The sequence below is a fragment of the Lonchura striata genome, chromosome 15 (genome assembly GCF_050655825.1).
Source record: "Lonchura striata isolate lonStrDom1 chromosome 15, ASM5065582v1, whole genome shotgun sequence".
Taxonomy (NCBI): Eukaryota; Metazoa; Chordata; class Aves; order Passeriformes; family Estrildidae; genus Lonchura; species Lonchura striata.
The window spans coordinates 5,946,756-5,967,140 of record NC_140717.1 but is presented as its reverse complement, the minus strand read 5'-3'; the positions used below and the strand labels follow the sequence as shown (position 1 = coordinate 5,967,140).

Genomic DNA, 20,385 nt, shown 5'->3' with positions numbered 1-20,385 from the left:
CAAGAACAGTACTAAAAATCAATCAATATTCTGACATGATTTAGTACAAGAGCAATTGGTACAGAGAGCTGGTAGAATCAACTTTATTTACAGAATGTTACTGGGAAAGTGTCAAGTTAAAAAAAGTATGAAAACAATCTTACAAGGACAAGCTGGTGATTGCATGTTTTACAGGGATTGTTTTGGGAACAACCACTAGAAGTATGGGTGACCTCCAACAGCTTCGACGTTGGAGATTGCAGCTTGCTATTTCCATACAACACAGTCTCTGCTGGACTGAAACAAACGCACCACAGCACACTGGCAAGGGTTATAAAATACAGACAAGTGATTTTTTTTCCCTGCTGCTGGTTTTGCTTTCAGTGAGACCTAAGAAAGAGCAAGTCTGTGAGAGTTCAGGTTTTACTTTCACCTCTTAAAAGAGCACAATGGCCTAAGCTAGGTAGGACATGACAGCACTACTAGACTCAACACAAGTGAGGGAGTGAAGTGAGGAACCATGCACAAGAATGGAAGAGAACACTTAACTGTTCAGGGAAGTGAAACAGGCTTAAAAGGAACATCGTATTTTAAAACCAAATATACACAGTAAGATCACAAAACTACCCCATCCTCCCCCTTTCAAGCCACAGAACACGACTCCAAAGGCAAGTTTCACAGTAATGGCATCACCAGATGCATACTAGATCGAGGACAGTACTTGGGACTCCCTTCTACGAACAGCACTGAAGGCAGTACAGAATATCCACAGCTATGACTGAGGAGTTGAAGGGTGAGGATTCCAAGGCTCCATTTTGATGACCTTTAGTAACTGGCTTGAAAGATTAAAACAAGGAAAATACTGCAGCTAAATAAGGACCAGCAGCAGCCCTCTTGAAAGAGCAACAACCAGTAGATACCTACAGACTGAAGATCTGGATTTATCATGACTGCACCAGGTTCCATCCTCAAGGCTTTTGAAGACTAAACAATTCTCTAATTTGGTGGCAAGTCACACGGAATCAGACCTTTGTTACATAGACAGCAAGATGTGGGCTTTTACTTTGAATTTTAGCTACACTGAGTGCACAGTACATGACAGAAAAATGTGAGAGGGAGACCTAGAGATGAGCAGCAAGAAAAGGCAAAGCAACTTCATCCTGTTCACTCACACTTAGGATATGCAACTTTAATCTTAAAGAAAGTCCCACACGTACAATGGAGAAAGGTCCAAACCATAGGCACAACTAAAGCTCAACTGTTATCAGCTACTCTTATGTACAGCTGTATAGATTCAAAAAGGCTATTCTAGGTGTGTATGTACAAAAGATTGTTTATACACAAATCTGTACAGAAGGGTCTATACATGTAGTTTTCTGCAGAAGGAATCCATAGCTGCTACCTCTACACTAGAGAATATCAGCATTCATTCACATATCTTACAAAAACAAACAAAAAAAATAGACACTTCCAGGATTAAACTGGCTTTGTCGTGCATCTAAATTTCTTCAGGCTTCACTATTCAAGCCATAATGGATCCTTTAGTCTTGATGCAGACATGAGACCAGGACAGGTGCCATGTGCTTTAGTCTCTCAAAAGGAAATTCTGCACAGGAGTGCTAAAAATAAAAGCCCCAAAAAACCAAACAGAAGTGAAGTCCTGACTATGGACATTCCCATCCAGTCTAAAGAATCGCAAGTGTTCCACCCAGTGGTCACTGTTCACTGCCGGAATTCCAGTTCATCTACACTGATGACTTTGGATGGCATGGATGGAAGAGGCTGCTGCAAGACATCTGAACCAAACCATTTTGCAAGGCCAATGGGAGAGCCACTTCTCTGGCTGGGGCGATGGTCAAGCTGTGTGTGCCCGTGAGATAATCCAGTCCGAGGCAGCACATTTTGAGGGGTTGTTTGTGCACCAGCAGGTGATCCCTGTGCTCCAGAGCCTGTGAAATGTAAAGCTATTAGAGGTGGAGTAACACCCAGCACAGATTTGCCCTCGAGCTATCACCTGATAAGGCATGTGAGCTGAATGTGGCTTTTATTCATTCTATGAGACCCAGGAAGTCCAGGTACCACGTGCTTATTTTCATTAGTACTCCCATAAATGGCCTGACACTGCCAGTTCCAGACACGGACGGATTTGAAGGGAAGACCAGGATCAAATAGCATTTCCCTGCAGAAGGTGGGTAGCCTGTGGCCCAAGAAAGCTGAAAGCCTGCACACATGCTGCAAGAGTCAGATCTGTCAGTAGCAACACATGTTCTGAAACCAAACACTTAACTTGGACTTTGTTCTGGCATAACAGCTTGCACTGGCCCGAACTACTCGAGACCCACACAATATTAGTGATCATGAATAACTCAATTTAAAAGTAGCTTCCTGCTACCACAGTGCACTCAACACCCCAGAAAACAGTTTTCTAGAAGTCACACTCCTGCTGTCTGGTCTAGCCTACCTGATCGTTGTAGCTGCTGTTGCATCATGGCGAGCTGCAAAGGTGTCCCCGAGCGTGGATTTAAGATGTGATGGCTTGCTGTTGGTAGTGGATAAAAAGGTTGGCCAAGGATGGGAGCAGATATTCCCTGCAAGTGAGATAGGTCCACTCCAGGAGGAAGCATACCTGTTGAACACAAGCAAGAAAACTTCTTACCTGATAAGCATAAGGAACTTAATGCAAAACAAAACATATGTATTTAGATGGGCTGGAATTTATTGTCTGATTTTGAAGGTAAGTTCTGATATAATAAAGACTACCAGTAGTATCAGTTTGTGCTGCTCCTAACACAGTCTCAAAGAGAACATGCACAAACAGGAAAGAAAAGTATGGATTACCTGCTTGCAGCAGAGGAAGATGTTGCGGATGGACCCCCTGTGCCATCATTCTCTGGACCAATCCTGGGTGCAGTTGATGAGCAGGTCGTACAAGTGGTACATGGGGAACAAGGGGTACTTGATGAACAGGACGAAGAAAAGGGCCTCCTGGTACTGGGGAGGCCATTGTAGGAGTCTTCCTACCAGCTGATTTGGGCCTGTAGTCTTGCTCTTTGGTGCAACGATTTGCTTGGGTAAGAGGTGTGGAACATGCAGAGCGCTGCAGTGCAGGTAGTTTGGTACCTAAGGTGGGCAAAGTTCCTTGATCTGCATTCTCCACAGAACTAGACAGTAGGTTATCTGTAGCTAGAATTGAATACAGCTATTACAGTCCACAGCTAGAGATTGCACCTAATGAAAATTAGAGCTTAATGATTGGATTTGATAGTTTGGTTCCAGAACTAGCTGAACTGTAGTCATACATATTTAATAGTAAGCATCTTTTTTCTGAATGCTTATGGCCAAATTATTTCAAAAAGAGTAATGAGAAGGAATGTTCCACAGAAATCCCTGTACAGGAAATTTAAATTACTTTAGAATCAGCAGTAACTCTACTTTTAATTCTTATTTTTCCTTATTAGGAATATTGAACTGGCAGCGTGGATGAGTCAGTGCCAAAGGTGATAAAAGGTAAAAGAGATCCTCCCTAGAGAAGATAAGTTGGAGTTGTGCCAGAAGTTGGCCAAACGTGGTTTTTCAGTTTAGCTGTGTTTGGAGGTTAACAGCAGCCTTCTACATCTGACATCTGCTTAGCAAGATTTGTAACACTGAAGCACCTCCAGAAGCTACTCCCACAGACCATCCAGATGAGTTAGACAAGGCCTGAAATACCCTGGCATCAACTACTACAGTGGAGGTATTTCAGCTGGACTGCTACCACGAACTGCAAGCTGCCTCTGCCGCTACCAGTGCTGAAGCACAATGCCATGGCCATTGGCCACATCAGTCTGACTGGGCCAGGAAACTGGTGTTGAGCATTTCCCTTTAACAACCTCTTACATCAGTTTGGGTGACAAAATGCTTCCCTGATCTGCTACACTTAAGAGCTTAATTGGTCTCAGCTTTGACTGTTCAATTGTCTCAAGACAAGTAAGTTTTCAAGTACTGGTGTAGAGAGCTGTGGAAGCATTATTGTCACTGTGCTTGTTCATCAAGAAAAGTTGCAAACAATTATGGTCCAGCCCTCTTAGTGTTGCTCAGAAATTTATAGGAAATAGAGATTAAACCCCAGCACTACTGGAAGAGTATTCCCTCCATAGCTCTGGCCCCTCCTCCCATAGGCTCCCTCACTTCTTCCTCCTCATCTCCACAGATCAGGAATGTTTAAAGGTAGCCTGGGTGTATTATGTGCTGAGACAATCTGAGTCTATTCCAAATCCCTTTTGTCTGTGGTAATTTAAAGCCATTACAATACCTTCATTTGGTCTCTGATTTTCATCTTTAACATCACTGATTTTCATTTTCACAGAAACTGGATCCTCTTTGCTTTTCTCTTTGCTCTCATACATCTTGCGAATCACCGAGGTAGGTGTGAAGGAAGGAGACAGCTGCAGAGAACACAGTAAGAAGCAGTGCCTCACCCAGTGCTCATTATCCAGGCCACAATATCTCAGCTGTGGGAGGACACCAATTCTAGCACATCCTTGCCATTTAAAGTTCTTTTGAATCAGCTGCTATGTACCCATGATTTTACTTCACACCTTGTTTAATAGCTTTATTCTATAATTTAAACATTTATTTTTCATTTTTTTGCAAGTCCAATATCAAAATCTGCAGCTGTCCTCAGTTAAAGGTACCTTAACAGGCTTAAAACAAAACAGCTGAGCTGTAGAGTAAGTTACAGCTGTTTTCTCTTTGCTATTGGTTCAGAAGAGCAACTCCATAGGAATTCCTGTAGAGCTGCTTCATCTGCATTAACTCAGGGCTGATGTTCTGCAGACAACTATTGCCTCATTTGGATTTTCCCCCATTCAGAGTTTCACAGCACCTGTGCAAGTCACTGATTTGGAATATAAACCTGTATTACTTGTTTCACTTGGCAGGTGATGGTCTGCATCAGCCCTGAGCTGCAAGAACTTGAATGATTAATTGGAAAATTTAGATCAAAACTGCATTCTACACAGTACTAAAGACAGATTTTGGCTTTGAGCTTTTACTCATTTTCAAAGTGACCCTTGAAGCACCTAGACATTATTTCAACCCACAGACACTTAGGTCAAACACTTCATACCCAAACACTGTTCTCTAAAGCATCTCGTGGCTTTCAGCACTTGTCTTCTTAAAATTTAAGCACCAAAATATGACGGCTTGAGTTTTCATAATCACCTTCATTTGGTTTTAGAACATGAGGTCAAGGTAACACTAATGGTGTTTCTTCAGTTTTAGGAAGACAGTGGTCAGAAAAGGCCCTTTTCCAAGGTGAAGACATTCAGTTAAGCATGAAGGAAAACTTATTTCTGTATCACCTGGCCACAGATACAACATGGATGTGATAAACTCAGTGGCAAACCCTTTTCCCATTGATTACTGCTGATTACAGATTACTGCTGTAATCTGGTAACTGCAGACACTTTGACAGTTCTCCCTACAACCACTGATCATCAGGTACTGACCATGCTCGTAATGGATGCTGCAGGGGCTGGAGAAGATGCATTCCCTCTGTGTCCTGGTGCAGGGGATTTTGTCATTCGCTGCTGCCTGTGAAGGGACAGGGAGTCAGAAACAGCTCTGCTCTTGGCACAGAATCAAAGGCAGCACTGCCAAGAACCAATGCAATCCTGAGTGACTAGTGCTAGTATCTAGTGAAATACAATACTCACATTAAAAAATCAGTTAACAGCATACCCCTTATATTTTGCAGTCAGGTGCTTACCTGTTTCTGTAGCCATCTCTGCTTTTGTCCATTTGTGGTTTACCAAAGCCATGCTGATAGAAATTTGCTGCATGTATGGCCAAGTCATGTGGGAGTGCCAGTCCCTCTAATGCAGCCTGCTGGATCTCCAGGGGACTCATCTGAGGTACAGTTGGATAAAAACCACACAAGTCAAAGCCTGTATTTGGCTGGGTTTTTTTTTAAGATACAGAAGATTGACTGCTATAGCTACTAATGCCTTCATCACCATCTGCACATCAACAGTCTCTGTTTTATTAACAGGCAATAGAAGTTTCAAAAAATTTTGTATTTCAGGTACTCTAAGGTGAGCCAAATTGCAATGAGGTTTTGAGACTGTATTAAATTTGACTTTGCATCCTCACACTCAGAGTAAACTTAACAAAGCACAAACATCTGTGTGCAACAGCTACGAGTTTCCACAAGTTAGCTCTAGACCACAGAAGACAAAGGCATGCAAATATATTAAATAAAAAGCAGTTCATCCAACCTGTGCAGCAACTGGGCTCATGGGCTTCCTTACACCTGGAAATGGATCACCAAGCAATTGCTGAGAACCTTGTCCAAAACCTAAAGAATATAAAACAGTTGTATTTAAAAGTATTAACAGTTTCTTTCAATACATATCCCAAAGTAAAATAATGCTACATGAATTAAGGATTCATTGTGAAGATTCTCAGCTCACCCCTTAAATCTACATAGAGCTACATCTCTTCCTTGTCACAGAGCTGGAGAGCTACAAAAGAGGTTCCTGGTAGTGTTTTGTAGTACAAATGGCCAAGCAGTCCTTGGGAGTTATTCTTACACAGTAGCTGAGCACATTATTCCTCACCAGAACTCACTGTGAGGTCTGGGTGATGAATTTAGCATTAGAGACTAGTAAATGAAAGGGCACTTAGCACTCAAAAAGCAGACACTGCCCTAGCTGCCCACTAAGTGCCAGGACTTTTTTACAGTTCTGTAAAGCAGTATTAAAAAACCCTCAAGTAATAAGAACCCACTTTGCAACCAGTCTCACCAATGGGTGAAGAGATTCTGTGGCGCAGGTAATCTGCAGAAGCAGCTCGTGTGGGGAACACGGGTGGGATGGGGGGAGAGGGGGCTCTCTGTGTCAGCAGAGAGGCTGCAGGCTCCAAACCACCTATCAGGCCACTTAAGACATTCGATGAAGCAGGTCTGGAAATGGGTGGACCAAGAAGTTCCTAAGAATAAAGAAAGGACATTCAAAATATGGCAAATTTACACAAACTAGCTCATTTTACTACACTACAGACTGCCCTATTTATAGCAACTTAGAGACAAGGGGACTTGTGCAACCAGATACACCAATCCTGGTTTGCTCAGAATTAGGCACTCAGCAAGCTTTTCATTTTCAAGCTGTAATTACAGGAAATAATATGACAAGACAAATTTTTACGTAAACTGATCTAGTCCCTAGCGCTTTCTTTATAGTATCTTGTCAGACTAATGATACCATAATTGCCTTAAATGCCTTATTTTCAAATAATTTTTGTTTTCCCATTGGGGATATGCTTTAAAGTACTTTCCTCTCCCCAGTAAGAATACCTGCAGAATATTCTTTGACAGAGGCTGGCCTGACATCTCTGGAGGTGACATTAAGTGGCTTTCAAGGCTCTGCTAAGAAAATGAAAACACTAAATTAGACATAAATACAACCAAGCTCAATAAGAAACTATCTACATTTGCTTTAGTGACAGAAATAATTTCATCTGTTGTGTTAGAACACTTGTTTATGCAACAGCCAAATAAAATTTCAACAAAGTTAAGGGCTGAACTGGCTCACAGAGCTCCCCCAAGAAAAATGCCCTGTGTGCTAGATTGCATACAGGTACTTCACTGTGCCTCATTCAAGTTTGGGTCAAATATATGAATTTATGTAATTGTGTAAAGTGGAGATGGAATACTGAGCCATTGGTTAACTGAAAGTATATAACAAACTAAAAAGTGTTTGTATGTTAAAGAAATTATTTAAGATATTCTTCTGAGCATCAAAATAGCATGTTAATGTAAAGAAACACCCAGAAGCAAAAGTATTGATTTAAGTCTGAGATCAATCTGCAAATTCTTCACAGGGCAAATTTACATTCTTCACTATCTTTTAGTGAAGTGGGATGAGTCTAAAAGTCCTTGGGCATAGTTTGGCAGGAAAACCACATGCTTTAGACCTACTCGGTTGTTAGAAGTATCTTCTGGTGCCAGAAATATTTACTGACAGCTTCTGGGTCAAGCATGTTGCTTAGGCAGTTAGTGACAGGATGAAATTTCATCCTACAATCCCTTGCAGTCTGAACCTTGCTATCATCTGTTGTTTAATATTAATCTTCCAGCTAACAAGTGCTCACTTCAGATTCCTCTTAGTACAAGTGCTGTTAGAAGTCAAGTCCAAAATAATAAATTATTCACTGACATACCTCTACTAAACAAAGGTCACTAAAATGATCTGGGCTTCAGGTAAGGGTTGGCTGTTGCCCCCCTGCAAACACAGGCCAGCAGAGCCACTGGCTGCACTTACATTGACTTTGGGCTGTGAAGGCAGAGTCCCGCTTGCCTTCATGCTGCTGACGAGTTTGTTAAACGCAGTCATATCCCCATCCTTCTTCATCTGTCTGGAGCCACTGACATTCAGGGCTTCTTCCATCTGCTCAGCCATAAAGGGAGTGGCAATTTTCCCCTCCTGATCCACTTTCAGACCTTTTAGCCCAGCTTCAACTTCCTCCACTGAAAGTACAACTCCTGAATGTGCTGAGAAATACAGGAGAAATACTGGTAAACCACAGTTCTGTTCTCAAGTGAGCTACTAGTTCTTGTGCAGGAGTTGAATAGAAGTTGTTTGGAAACTAGGAATAGCTAAAAACTTATTTTCTGATACTGCTAGTAGCTGTCAATCCATGACTGATCTGTGTTTAGACTGACATTCTAATATATTCAAATTCAGAGAACTGACATGCACAACTACTGCCATGTAAGATTCTACAAGAACTGGTTTAGACTTCAGCTACTAAATTCTCACTCTTTCATTTATCCTGAAAGAAATGTTGTTGCTACATTTTACAACTTTGCCTGCATTTAACAGAGAATATTCATGTGACGATTGAGTTGGCTTCTTTTCTTAATTAGGAAAGTTTCATTTATCTTATACTCCAGGCAGGAGATCAGATGGTTTTACAGCCATAGTGCAAGCCATGTAAAATTTCTGAAGCTATCATAAGCAGAAAGAATACATACCTGGAAAATCTAGATACTTTAGAGATTCAGTTACACACTTAAGCTCAGTGTGCATAAAGTATGAAGTAGATTTTTTGCTCAGAATTAAAGCATCTTATAGAAAGATTTCACTGGCATAACCAGCACAAGGTACAGTGCTCTCAGCAGTACCTTTTTCTGTATATGCATATGTATATATACACGTACATAAACACCTACTGGTGCCTGACATCAAGGCTAAACATGCTTTATGGATCAGCTAACACACATCACAAGGTATGACACCTTAAAAGAAAAGGAAGAAGAGACAGAAGCATGCCATGGGTTGCAGATGTTGGCCCAAAGAAATAAGATTTACTGGAAATTTGGGCAAGGAGGTGGAAAAAGAAACAATAATGCAGACATGCAGCATAGAACATGAGTAAATATGAAGTCGGTGGAGAGGAAATGACCTGAAAACTCCACAATACTTGAAGAACTGTACAGCATTTTGTGGGAATGCAGAGCCCCACATCAGGTACTTTTGAGTGAATGGAAATTTCCCCACAGATTTTTTTTTCCTTCATCCTTGGTTTGTGAGGATCAAAGTTGAAAAAGTTTTTAGTAGGAAAGTCAGACTAAGCAGAACAGAAATAGAACTACAAATCTTTTAAAAGTGAAATTAAGGAAGTTCTCCACATGTTAGCCAACACGCCCTACTCCCAGACTGGATGCTTAAGAATATTTGCAGTGCTTAGATGCTTTCCTTCCTAAATGCTTCACACTAATCAGAGGGGCATCACTTTTTCTTCAGTCCAGTTTACATGGCAATACATGCTGCTTGCCAAAGAGAAACCACTTTGGAATTAGAACTCGAGATTTCACAGAACACATGCATTTTGTACACTCCATGCATGCTATGGGCACAGACATGCAAATTCCTAAGCTGGAGGCACCGTTGGAAAAAAAAAAAATCAATCCCATTCTCAGGCCACTTTGCAACTTCTTAGATACTGAAATTTAATGGATCAATGTGATCCATCACAGACACTGTCAAGGATGACTGACACTGTCAGTTTTTTGGTAAAGCCAGAGTTTAAATGCCACAGTTTCAGAGCTGACATTACCAGTCACCAGTATGAAAAAACTGCAAATGGTATACACAAAGCTGGAAACTCAGACCAAGACTTGCATCATCTTATAATTGTTTCTGGCCACTAAAGCAGTCTGATAAAGTGATGTCATCCTGTGATTAGGATGAAAAGAGTCAGTGATGATATTGTCACAATTGAGAGCTGCTGAATACTGAGTTTTCAATACTGTAAGTAAATCTGTAACACTGCCTACACTCCTGGATTTGGGCTGTTAAGGTTTCCAGAATACCAAGCCTCTTGTTGGGAGATACTGCATCACAAGAACTTGACAATAGCTGAAGAGGCACTTACTGCTCTCTCTAAGCTTTTCCTTGTTGGCTGAAAGACTTGAGAGAAGAGGTTTTAAGTCCACTTTGGCTTTCTGTAGCATTTCTAGGATGTCCACTTTGTTTTCAGAGTGGTCTTCCAATGGAATGGGAGCAAAGTAGTTTCCAGAGTTCTGGCCAGGGGAGAGAATGGCTTGCTCTAGACCTGAAACAGCAAAACCAGGAGCACTGCGACATCAGTTTACCAACCCAATGGCTCAAGATGAACACACACTGGCAACCAACTTCAGCATGCCACTGCAAAGTTATGCCTCACACCCCTTGCCCAAGATCAGCTGGAGAGTCATCAGAAAGCACTGACAAGAACATTTATTAAAAGAGAACTTACAGCTGCTCACTCTAAGAGCTTCCAAAAGAATGCCAAGTGCTGAAACTGTGGGTGAATTCACTGTCCTAAAGCCTTATCTGCCATCTTCTTATTGAATGTGTAAGAAAGAATGTGGAAGGAGGCTACCTGACCCTGCATTGTCCTGCAGCCTTACCTGCTAGCCTCTCCAGTTCCTCATGAGGGGTAGATCTCAAGCTGCTTGACCGACTTCCAGAACGACTGGGATTAGAAAACCACCTGCTGAACCTGCTGGCAGACACTGAACCTTCCCCCAGCACATCTTCTATCATCTAAGGGAGGGAAGAAAGAAAAAATCTTCACATAAGCAAGATCAGCAACATCTGACTATCTTTACTGTACAAACAAGATTCTTCTGCTACAGACAACTAGATGCTGCTCCCAGAGTTTCAAAGCTTTGATGTGCTTTTTTCCTGCAGACAGTTAACATAACCCAGCATACATCTCTGATACCAAATATTTACTCACAGTAAAACTGTAACTGAAAAAGCACAGTCAGAGCACCCAAAGGCCATTAACTACACCATTTTAATGTGGAAGTGTCAAAAGAATTCCAAGTATTTAAAAAACATTGCATTACAAAAGTATAACTCCAACTAAAACTTCTCCTATCCTGCAAGACAGTACCCAGTTAAAGCCTGGCTCAATTGGCACAGATGCAGTTTCAAGCAGTGTGTTTCCCTTTAGACAAAAGGAAGAGCAGCTTCTTCCTCTCAGAGAAACTCATTTTTTTCTTAAACAAGGAACACTCAACACTATTTACAAAAGATTAAAAAATAGTATTGCTCCATTTGATTTTGATTGTTTGACTCTAACATATTAGAAGAATTAAGACAATAAATGTACAAACCTATGGTAACACTTGTCACAGACATATCACCAGTACAAAGAACTCTTTTATTACAAATTGTAACATCTGCCCATCTGTTTTGTCAGTAGTTTTTTTCACTTGGGAAATCCCTGCTTTTAAAAGGAGTCACCACCTTGCACATATGCTGAAAATTAGATTATCAAGTCTAAAGAACCATTTACAACTTCTATAGGGAGAATGAACTCTCCTCCATTTATTTGTCAAATCACTGGCACCACATGATGCCTCTTTTCTAATGCAGTCAGCTTGTCCACATTAAAGATTGAAAATTAGGTCAGAAGTCCATTTTTTTTAACCTCAGCATTTCTAAATCATGTCTGTTTGTTTGCAGTTGGAACACAATTTTTGACTTTTGACTGAATTGGAAGGCTGTGTTTATCCAACACAGGAGTAATAGTTCTAAAAAATTAATTAGCCTCTTAAAGGTCTAAGTAATAAAGATTCAAACCCTTTCAGGCATACATCCTTTCAGGCACTAGTGTCTCCAGGCTCACTGCCTGCCAGGAAGTCTGCACAGAAGATCTGTTTGTTGCATTTCCCAGACCTAGATAGAAAAGGTTGTCTTCAGCTAGACTAAATTTGTACAGTGAATCTTCTCTGAACATATCTTTAATAATTCCAAATAAGATCCATTCAGAATGTCAATTTTGAGCCTTCAAGGAATGACCAAAAGAAAGGAAAAATAGTCAGCTAGTCTGCTTCAAACACTTTGGAGATGGAGCCAGTCCCAGGGATAACACCTTGGCAGAAACATCCTAACACTCCAAAGCCAAGTCTCTGCAAAGTCATCTTAAATTTACACACTTCATAAAGAAACTTCCACAGTGCAAGGAGTTTTAACTTTCACAAAATGCAGCTGCAGCAAAAATCCTTCTCACAAATATACCCAGTCTTAAAACCCAGAAAACTCACTGAAGCCAGGCCAGGAACACTTTTATCCAAGTTAAAGAACTCATTGAAGTCAAATTCTCCTGGAGCTGGTTCTTGTAGAACAGCTTCTCTAGGAACTTCTTGATCTGCTGGAGTTTCATTGGCAAGGACAGCTTGCACTTCATCCTCTTCTGCCACTCCACCATTGCATTCTATGCCTTAAAAAGAAAACCAAGTGACTGCTGAATCACTGAACTTGATGATTTCCTGTGGGAACAGTGCCTGACAGCCAATGCACTTGCCCAGGGATTAGAAGCACAGGCCCAAAGGAACCCAGCCCCCAGCTGATACCTCATCAGTTACACTCCACTGGCTCCTGCAAGAGAAAACAGCACCCACTACAACTCCTAGCACACAGCTTCTAGTCTGGTAAGACTATCTAGCTCAAAAAAATAAGAATTGCCATTGAACCATGCACAAAACTGCATCCTGATCAGCCTGGGCTGTTATGCCACACCAACCACATACAGCTGTTGCTGAAAGTCAACAGCTGCTGCTGTTTTTACATCAAGAATCCTCTGGCAGCTCCTGCCTTCTTGACATGGGTTCTTAATAGTCAACATATGACAAATACTGCTTCTCCTTCACCAGGAGCAAGACACTTCTCACTTTAAAGACTTCTCACCAAGCTTGCACAGGGCACTGCAAAAAATTTGTGACAAAGTTGGCTACAAACTCCTGTGCTTGGAACTGCACTACACTCCACTTATGTTGTCCACCTGCAGAATTTCTAGCATTAAAAAGTCATCTCTCTCACCATACTGAATTTTTTTTTTAATCATCCAATGACTGCACACAAATTCAAGTTTCCTAATTCAATTTAAAGCTGTGTTACTGGAAGATGTATGCCCAGATCAGTGCTCCTAATGTTAGTATTACCATAAGAAAGAAAATATTTCAAGTACCTCAGAGCATTAGCTTAATTTAAACAGAGCTTTCAGCACCCAGCAGGATGTAGAAATGAACAAGACCTTTAGAATAACTTATCAACTTCTGATATAATTCAACATCCACGCCAAGTTTTTTCCCCCAGACTCTCAATCTCACCTCTCTTTGGGAAAATAAAAGTAATTTATCACCTAATTGATCCTTCAGATTACTAATACCATTATAGGCTTCAGGATGTCCAAAAGCCATGCAAGCTTAAGATAAAGGTTTTCATTTACACTTGTCTGGATCTCTAACAGTCACCTCCACAGCCAGCAATCTGCCCCACTAGCAGAAGAGCAGAGCTTTCGTGAGATTTGCCCTTACCTTCTTTCAGAGAGGCCGTGCGTCGCCTCGTACGTTTTCTCCCTTTGTGATCTTCCTCCAGAATTTTATCATCAAAGCCTGTGAGCTCAATGGTTTCAGACTGACTTGTAGGCCCAGCAGAGAACCACTCAGGTTCCTCTTCAGTGTAGGAATCATTCCTTCTTCGCTCCCCAAAGACACGTTTACTGTCACCAAATTCCCTCTGAAGAGGGATATTAAAAATATTAGCCTTCATAAAATACTGCTTCCTAAGATTCTTCCCCAACTTCCACTTTCACCAGTTCTGGATATTTTAAAGTGTGTATACAACCTCTCTGTATGTTCTGTAAGATTTTACATTTAAACTTCACAGCTGAATTTCTGCTTCATTACACCAAAAGCTATTGATCTACAAGTGCTTCCATAAAATCAATTTTGCAGCCTGTGAGTTATCAGTTCCTTTTTTTTTTTAATTAAAAAAAGTATTAAAAAAAGCCTGGAAGCATGGAAAACTCCCATTTGCTGAGGTTAAAGACAATGCTTGTTGACAACTGCCAGGTGAAGAACTACAAATGAACTATTAGACTTTTGAACCTCTTGCTAGTAAAAATCAGCCACAGGCAGGGTTTGTCTGATAAACTACAGTACATACATCCCTGTGAGCTCTCTGAAGGAATGTAAGTTTTGAAACACCCTTCGCACCTTAAGAATAAAGGGCCTGTTTGCACAGAACACTCAGCTGCTGTATGCAGCTCACCTGCCCCTGGTGCTTTTAGTGCCCAGGTGTCCAAACTCCCCAGTTGAATATACAGTCAGGAAAAGAAGGAACAAACCCTGAAGCGTTTATCTTTGTAGTCCCTGTCACGATCCCGGTCTCTCGCGTCCCTGGAGTCACCACCCCGATGGTCTTTGTCGAAGTTCCTCGAGGAGATGATCCTGCCGCTGCCGATCCTGCGGCCGCCGATGACGCGGACGCCGTCGCCGTCCTTCTCCAGGGGGCTCCCCGCCCGCCGGGAGCTGACCGACGCAGTCACATGGCAGCCGCCCCCGAAGCTTCGCCTCTGGGGACTCAGGACTACATCCAAGTCATCTTCTTTCACTCGCTCTCTTGGATCTGCAAGTCAAAGACCACACAAAAAGCACTACATTTAATGTGTTAGCAAAGACAAGTGAGTTGTCTGTATAGCAGCCTTCTGTTCCATAGCCTTGCTGCTATCCCAGCGCTTCTAAAGGAAAATGCTCAAGATTTATCTCTGTGAAGCTGATCTAGCTGAGACCACAAGAAATGCAAACAAAAAATTTACAGCTGCGTACTGAGGAGCTACTGTGGTCTCCTAGAAGTACCTGCTTTCTCACTATAGACCTTCTAAGTGCTCAGCCTCAAGTTGCAGGGAAATTGTCCCACTTGCACTTGACACATGTATTCACTATTACATGGCAAGGATAGGAGGATATGACTGTTGCACAGGTTTGTTCTTAGGTAATAGTTACCAGAAAACCTGCTATAGTCCAGTTGAAACCATCAAGATTTCTTTGACACTTATCCTCTCCAGTCAAACAATTTTCAGAGACTTTGTTTGGTCTCCTTTGTGGTACCCCAACAGAAAGGTCTTGCCAACAGCCCAGGTTCAGTTTTGAGCAATATGCTGTAGAACACCTCACCTACTATCCTGCGCATAAGAGAAGTCCGATCTGAATCCAAATCTTTTTTAAAGCTTTCTACTGGTGAAGTTCTTCCTGAAGTTGGATATAAAGATGCATGCCACTTCTCTGGATCCCAGACACCATCACTAGGAAAATAAAATTGCAGGATTGTTTGCTACCTTGTAGTCTAATAAATATTTCATAATGCTGCTTCTGGAAACCTAGAATTCACTGGTTAGCAACCTGTAGAAGTGAATTATCCTTCATGCCCAACTTTTAAATCTGCTGTACTATGGTTTATTACTTCACACATAGCATTTGGATCTCTTCTGCAACAGCTAGGAAGTATAATACCTACCCAGTATCAGATTTTAAAAGACTAGTTATTGGTGAAGCTTGCCTGGTACACTGAAAAACAGTTCAAGTGCATCACATGGTGCTGCTCTTAAGCATTTGGGTAATCAATCTCACACTTGTACAATAAATTTATCTGAATAGTAAAGAAACTCCTGCTTAATGAACTTGCAAAAACCAGCCAAGAACGTTCACCTCCATTTTTTAACTGAGGTACAGTGACAACATGGGAGAGTAATCCACTAAGCAAGGCAGCTTGTTACAGCCTGACCCAGTCTGTGCTACACACACACACCCATCTACATTCTTGGTACTTTTTCCTGCAAGTCTGTAAAAGTCTTGTGTTGTGTGAAGTTATGAGATCCAGCAGAAAATAATCTCTGTTCAAAGAGCAAAATCCTTGGCCAGAGCATTGAGCCTTTCCTAGTAGGTTAGTACTTCTTAAAACTGGACTCTGTAGCAGTCTGAACTTTGTGGCATGTACACCTCCCATCAATGTCAGAGCACTTATTAGCTAAGTGATTTTTGCAATTTAAACTTTTATTTTGAAATAAATGTATATAGCCTTTGTATAACCAAGAAAATACCTGTCATATTTTTCAGAAAGACAAGAAGGTCTTTTCTTAGAGTAGGGACGCTCTTTAATATCCAGCAATTCCTCCTAGAAAAAAAAATTAAAACAATCAAGACATGAGTTTCAATTCACACTGAGACAAAATTTAAGTGACTCAAACCATCTATTCCAGACTGCCTGTTCAATTTAGTGTTTTGACAGCCCAGGTTTCCCAATATATGAAATGCAGCACTGAAAGTTTATATTTCAGTTGTTCTACCAGTAGCCACTGACTAAACACTTATTTGAAGCACTAAGTCTTACTAGGCCAGGTTCAGTTTCTCATGAACACTCCAAGGCTGCTCACATCATAAATGGTTATGCATTCACTTTCCTAGACAGTTCAGCTTAAAAGCAACACAAGCATCAGAGACATCAGAGCTAGCGACTTCTCAAGAAGGAATCAAAATTGCTGTGGTGCAGCAGGTAAAAAAGCATTAGCACAATTTCAGTCACTGGTGTAGATCTGAGAATTCTAGACAAGCTTGCCATTTCTGACCACCACAACTCCAAGATATTAAGTTACGTGTTCTACAATTCCACCCAACACCAAATCAATGCTGAATGATAACTTATTTTCCCACTTTCTACCAGCTTTGAACAGCCATTAGCTTACCACTGTCCACCCTCAGCAATCAGTCACTTTACTGGCAACCAGTGCAATCTCACTGCAGCTTGCTACATTCAGAAAGCATTATTAATAGTGTGACCATCAGTGCTTTAAATCAGCATTAACTCTGCTGCAGTTAAGATGCACATTTCTAGTTACACTTATTCATTCTCCCAAAATCCCCTTTCTTCAACCTGCCTCACTCCCAACTGCGCTGAATTGATTCAGAACTGTCCAGGGATAAATGGGCAGCTGAAAGGATGAAGAAATCCTAACAGCAGACACCACACATCAGCCAAACTGAAGGAAATCCCTTCACCCTTTCCCCCCAAAAATACAACATCCTTCAGAACTTTTATATCATTTTTCCTACATGATTAAAATCAGATAATTAACTATGTGAGTTTGACACTTGCTCTAGATGGCAACTTGGTAGCTGGATAAAACCTTAACATCAGCCTGCATTAGACTTCAGCAAAAAGAGTGCCATTAAAGGGAGCCTGACTTCCCTGCCCACAGCTTCCCAAAATAAATCTCAACCTGTGAGGAACATCAGTGCTGTAATACTATCAGAGCCTGGTGCAGATACTACAAGCATTACCAGCCCTGTCCATCACCAGATTGGGAATAGGTTGTTTTGCTGGCCACGAGAGGGAGTCCACAGGCTCTCATTCACATCCTATCACAATTCTTCCGCTCAAGTGAGGAAAATTTGAATTGTTTCTTGCCTTTCATTCATTAGCTGTGCACCCTTGGGGGAACAGCTTCCCAAGAACTAGAAAAGACACAGGTTAAACTGTAGAGCATTCCTGTAACAGAGGAGATAAATGCTGGCACTTCCATGTGTGGGGTTTTTGTTTAATTCACATACATTCTAAGCAGGCTGGGGGGAGAAAAGTGTGCTTAGCTGTTATCATACAGTTTTAAGCAAACAGCTTAGAACTACTCATAGAATGAGCCAGATACTTTCCTAGTGGTAGTAAGTGAATATAAACCATTAAAGGAAATCACCCCTGTTTCCAAATCGGCAGCACATACCCCAAAACAGTGTTCCCTCAACCCCTAATTAGTAGGAAATTGGAACACATGAAAATGCCCTACAATGTTCATTACCTCACCATCTTAAAATATTTGAGCTTTAACAGCTAAAGAAACTACATAATGCAAAGTATTTTAACACAGACTGATTTCTGGTATTTCTTGATTTAGGGTCCTTGGAAACCAACTGATAAACAAGACTAGGCACCTTTTGACACTAGTTCTGCAGCTTTATCCTGGTCAGAAACTGAATTAATAAAGCTGAAGCTAGTAAGGCATTGCTTTCAGTAAACAGCCCCCACCAGCATGGGCGGAGCATTGCTCTAAAAAGCAGAACAGAAATTGAAGCTGAATTCAGTTACTACACAAGAGGACTTGGACAAGACTGAAAGAGAATAGAGTCCACTTTTTCAGCAGGGGAGCTTTAAAAACGGCTCTTCTCTTTCACTTAGCAGTTAGTTAACTACCTAGGTCTCAATAGCAGTATACTTCACACCCTCAAAAGTTAAGGGCACATCATTTTTAGGAAGTTAGAGAGATTTAAAAAGCTTTGCCAAGAAGTTTTGCCAGTTCTGAAGTACGTGGTTTATTGTTGATGTCTACTTAAAATAAGCCAGAGCTCTACTATGTCAACAGAACAGAGCCACAATGATAATTTTTTTTCTTTAAAAAACAACCTACTAAAAAGCCAACAGCTCTGAATTCCTCAAGAAAGATAACACAGTCAGCAGCAGTAAACTATCTCACCCGTTCCACACTTCAGGCCGTTTGCTGCAAAGTATCTTAACAGCTTTTCACAAATCAATGACCACCTGTTCCCACAGCTTGCCATGGGAAAAATCACTTACAACTACGGACTCTTCCCAAAGGCATTTTTCAGCAGTGGTACCAAAACCCCAAACAAGATGTGAATTCCTAAACCCTACAGTATATCAAACTCAGTACTAGAACAATCTTTCTTTACTTGCAAGTTATTTGGCTCTTCTTCTTCCACTCACACATATATTTAGGCATCATAATTAAACAAAAGCACCTGTGAACACTAAGCATTGATTAGAGTCACAACTGTTTAAGCTTCCAGCAATCAAAAATGAGCAATTCTAAGGTTACAAAAGGCACCCAGCAAACATATGAGAGATCCTGATAACATCTAGAGTGCTACACCTTTCTATGAAATGGCACCTACTGCAAGAAAACAGTTTTGGTCAACTTCTCAAAAGAACACTGCTGAAAACAGAACTATGAAGAAGTACTTGAGAAAGCTGGTAGAACAACATACTTCAGTCTCTACAATAATCTCTCAGCACAAGCTATGGGGTGCTCAGATACTAAGATAAAGTGGTGGGAATCAAATGCGCATCGAGGACAAGATTGCACAACTGCATCACATTTAATAAGCTGTTCGTTTGATGCCACCGTGTAAACCCTAATGCAGGCAAAGGCTTTCCAGCTTTCACCTCACTGCTTCCCTCCACCTCCCACTCTACTCCTGTGACGGAGACCTACACACACAACTCAGAGATGAAAGGAGAGTGAGCTGACCTTTGTGTAACGATGTGGGTATTTAGTTGTAATTCTGTTCAGCTCCAGGAAAGCATCGCCATTTTCAGTTTCTGTTGCACCTCCTCTTTTATCCATGGTTACTTCAAAGCCTTTGACCGCGGAGCTAATTAAAACAAAACCAACCCGTCAGATTTCAAGACGTACCTTTCTAGAGGGTGCATTTTCCTTCCAGCCTGACTCAGATTAACACTTGGGCACAGGAAAGTAGAGCCGCGCTCCCCAGCAGCGCCCGTCCCCTCCCAACCCTGCCCCTTCCCCCGGCCCAGCCAGGCGGCTCCCGCTGAAGGCTCCGAGCCGCTCGGGCAGCGCGGCCAGCCCTACCCCGCGCTCCAGCGGCTGCGGCACAAGGAACACCGGAATATCGGAAAATCGGTCTGCGGGCACGGCCGGGGCGCGCGGCCGCCGGGACCCGCAGCCCCGCACCCCGCGGGGCCCTGAGGGGTTGGGCGCCGCTCGGGCAGCTCGGCCCAGGCGCCGTCCCGAGGCACCGGAGCCGCGGGGGGGAACGGCGGCAGCGGGGCAGGTGACTCAGCGGATCCCCGCCCGGCCGCACTCACCGGCGGGTGTCCCGCGCCGCTCCGCTCCGCTCAAGGCCTCACCGCCGCCCGCGGCGCTTCCTGCTCCGGCCGCCGGCCCCACTTCTCCCCCGCCCGCCCCCACTGAGGGGCCGCACGCGCCCCGGGCCGGCGCCGCCGCCGCCGCCGCCCCCCCAGCCCCGGCCGCCCCGCGCAGCCCCGCGCGCCGCCGCCGCTC

At 42.3% G+C, this 20,385-nt stretch overlaps 1 protein-coding gene across 7 annotated transcripts; it reads right to left on the bottom strand.

Moving 5' to 3' along the window:
- Positions 1 to 67: 67 nt before the first annotated feature.
- Positions 68 to 20,343, bottom strand: EIF4ENIF1 (eukaryotic translation initiation factor 4E nuclear import factor 1). 7 transcript variants are annotated; one of them, XM_021549959.3, is made up of 19 exons: positions 20,190 to 20,343; positions 19,612 to 19,735; positions 16,396 to 16,469; positions 15,473 to 15,600; positions 14,644 to 14,924; positions 13,832 to 14,033; positions 12,560 to 12,735; positions 10,913 to 11,048; positions 10,396 to 10,575; positions 8,280 to 8,509; positions 7,313 to 7,384; positions 6,765 to 6,948; positions 6,237 to 6,316; positions 5,729 to 5,868; positions 5,469 to 5,553; positions 4,271 to 4,403; positions 2,818 to 3,162; positions 2,441 to 2,605; positions 68 to 1,928 (listed from the first exon to the last, which is right to left on the bottom strand). In XM_021549959.3, the coding sequence occupies exons 2-19, from the start codon at positions 19,705 to 19,707 to the stop codon at positions 1,702 to 1,704; spliced, it is 2,934 nt and encodes a 977-aa protein (XP_021405634.1). In that variant the 5' UTR covers positions 19,708 to 19,735; positions 20,190 to 20,343; the 3' UTR covers positions 68 to 1,701. The 7 variants fall into 7 exon arrangements, with proteins under 7 accessions (XP_021405634.1, XP_021405636.1, XP_021405638.1 ...); XM_021549961.3 differs by having other exon boundaries at positions 2,818 to 3,099; XM_021549963.3 differs by having other exon boundaries at positions 2,818 to 2,880.
- Positions 20,344 to 20,385: the final 42 nt, after the last annotated feature.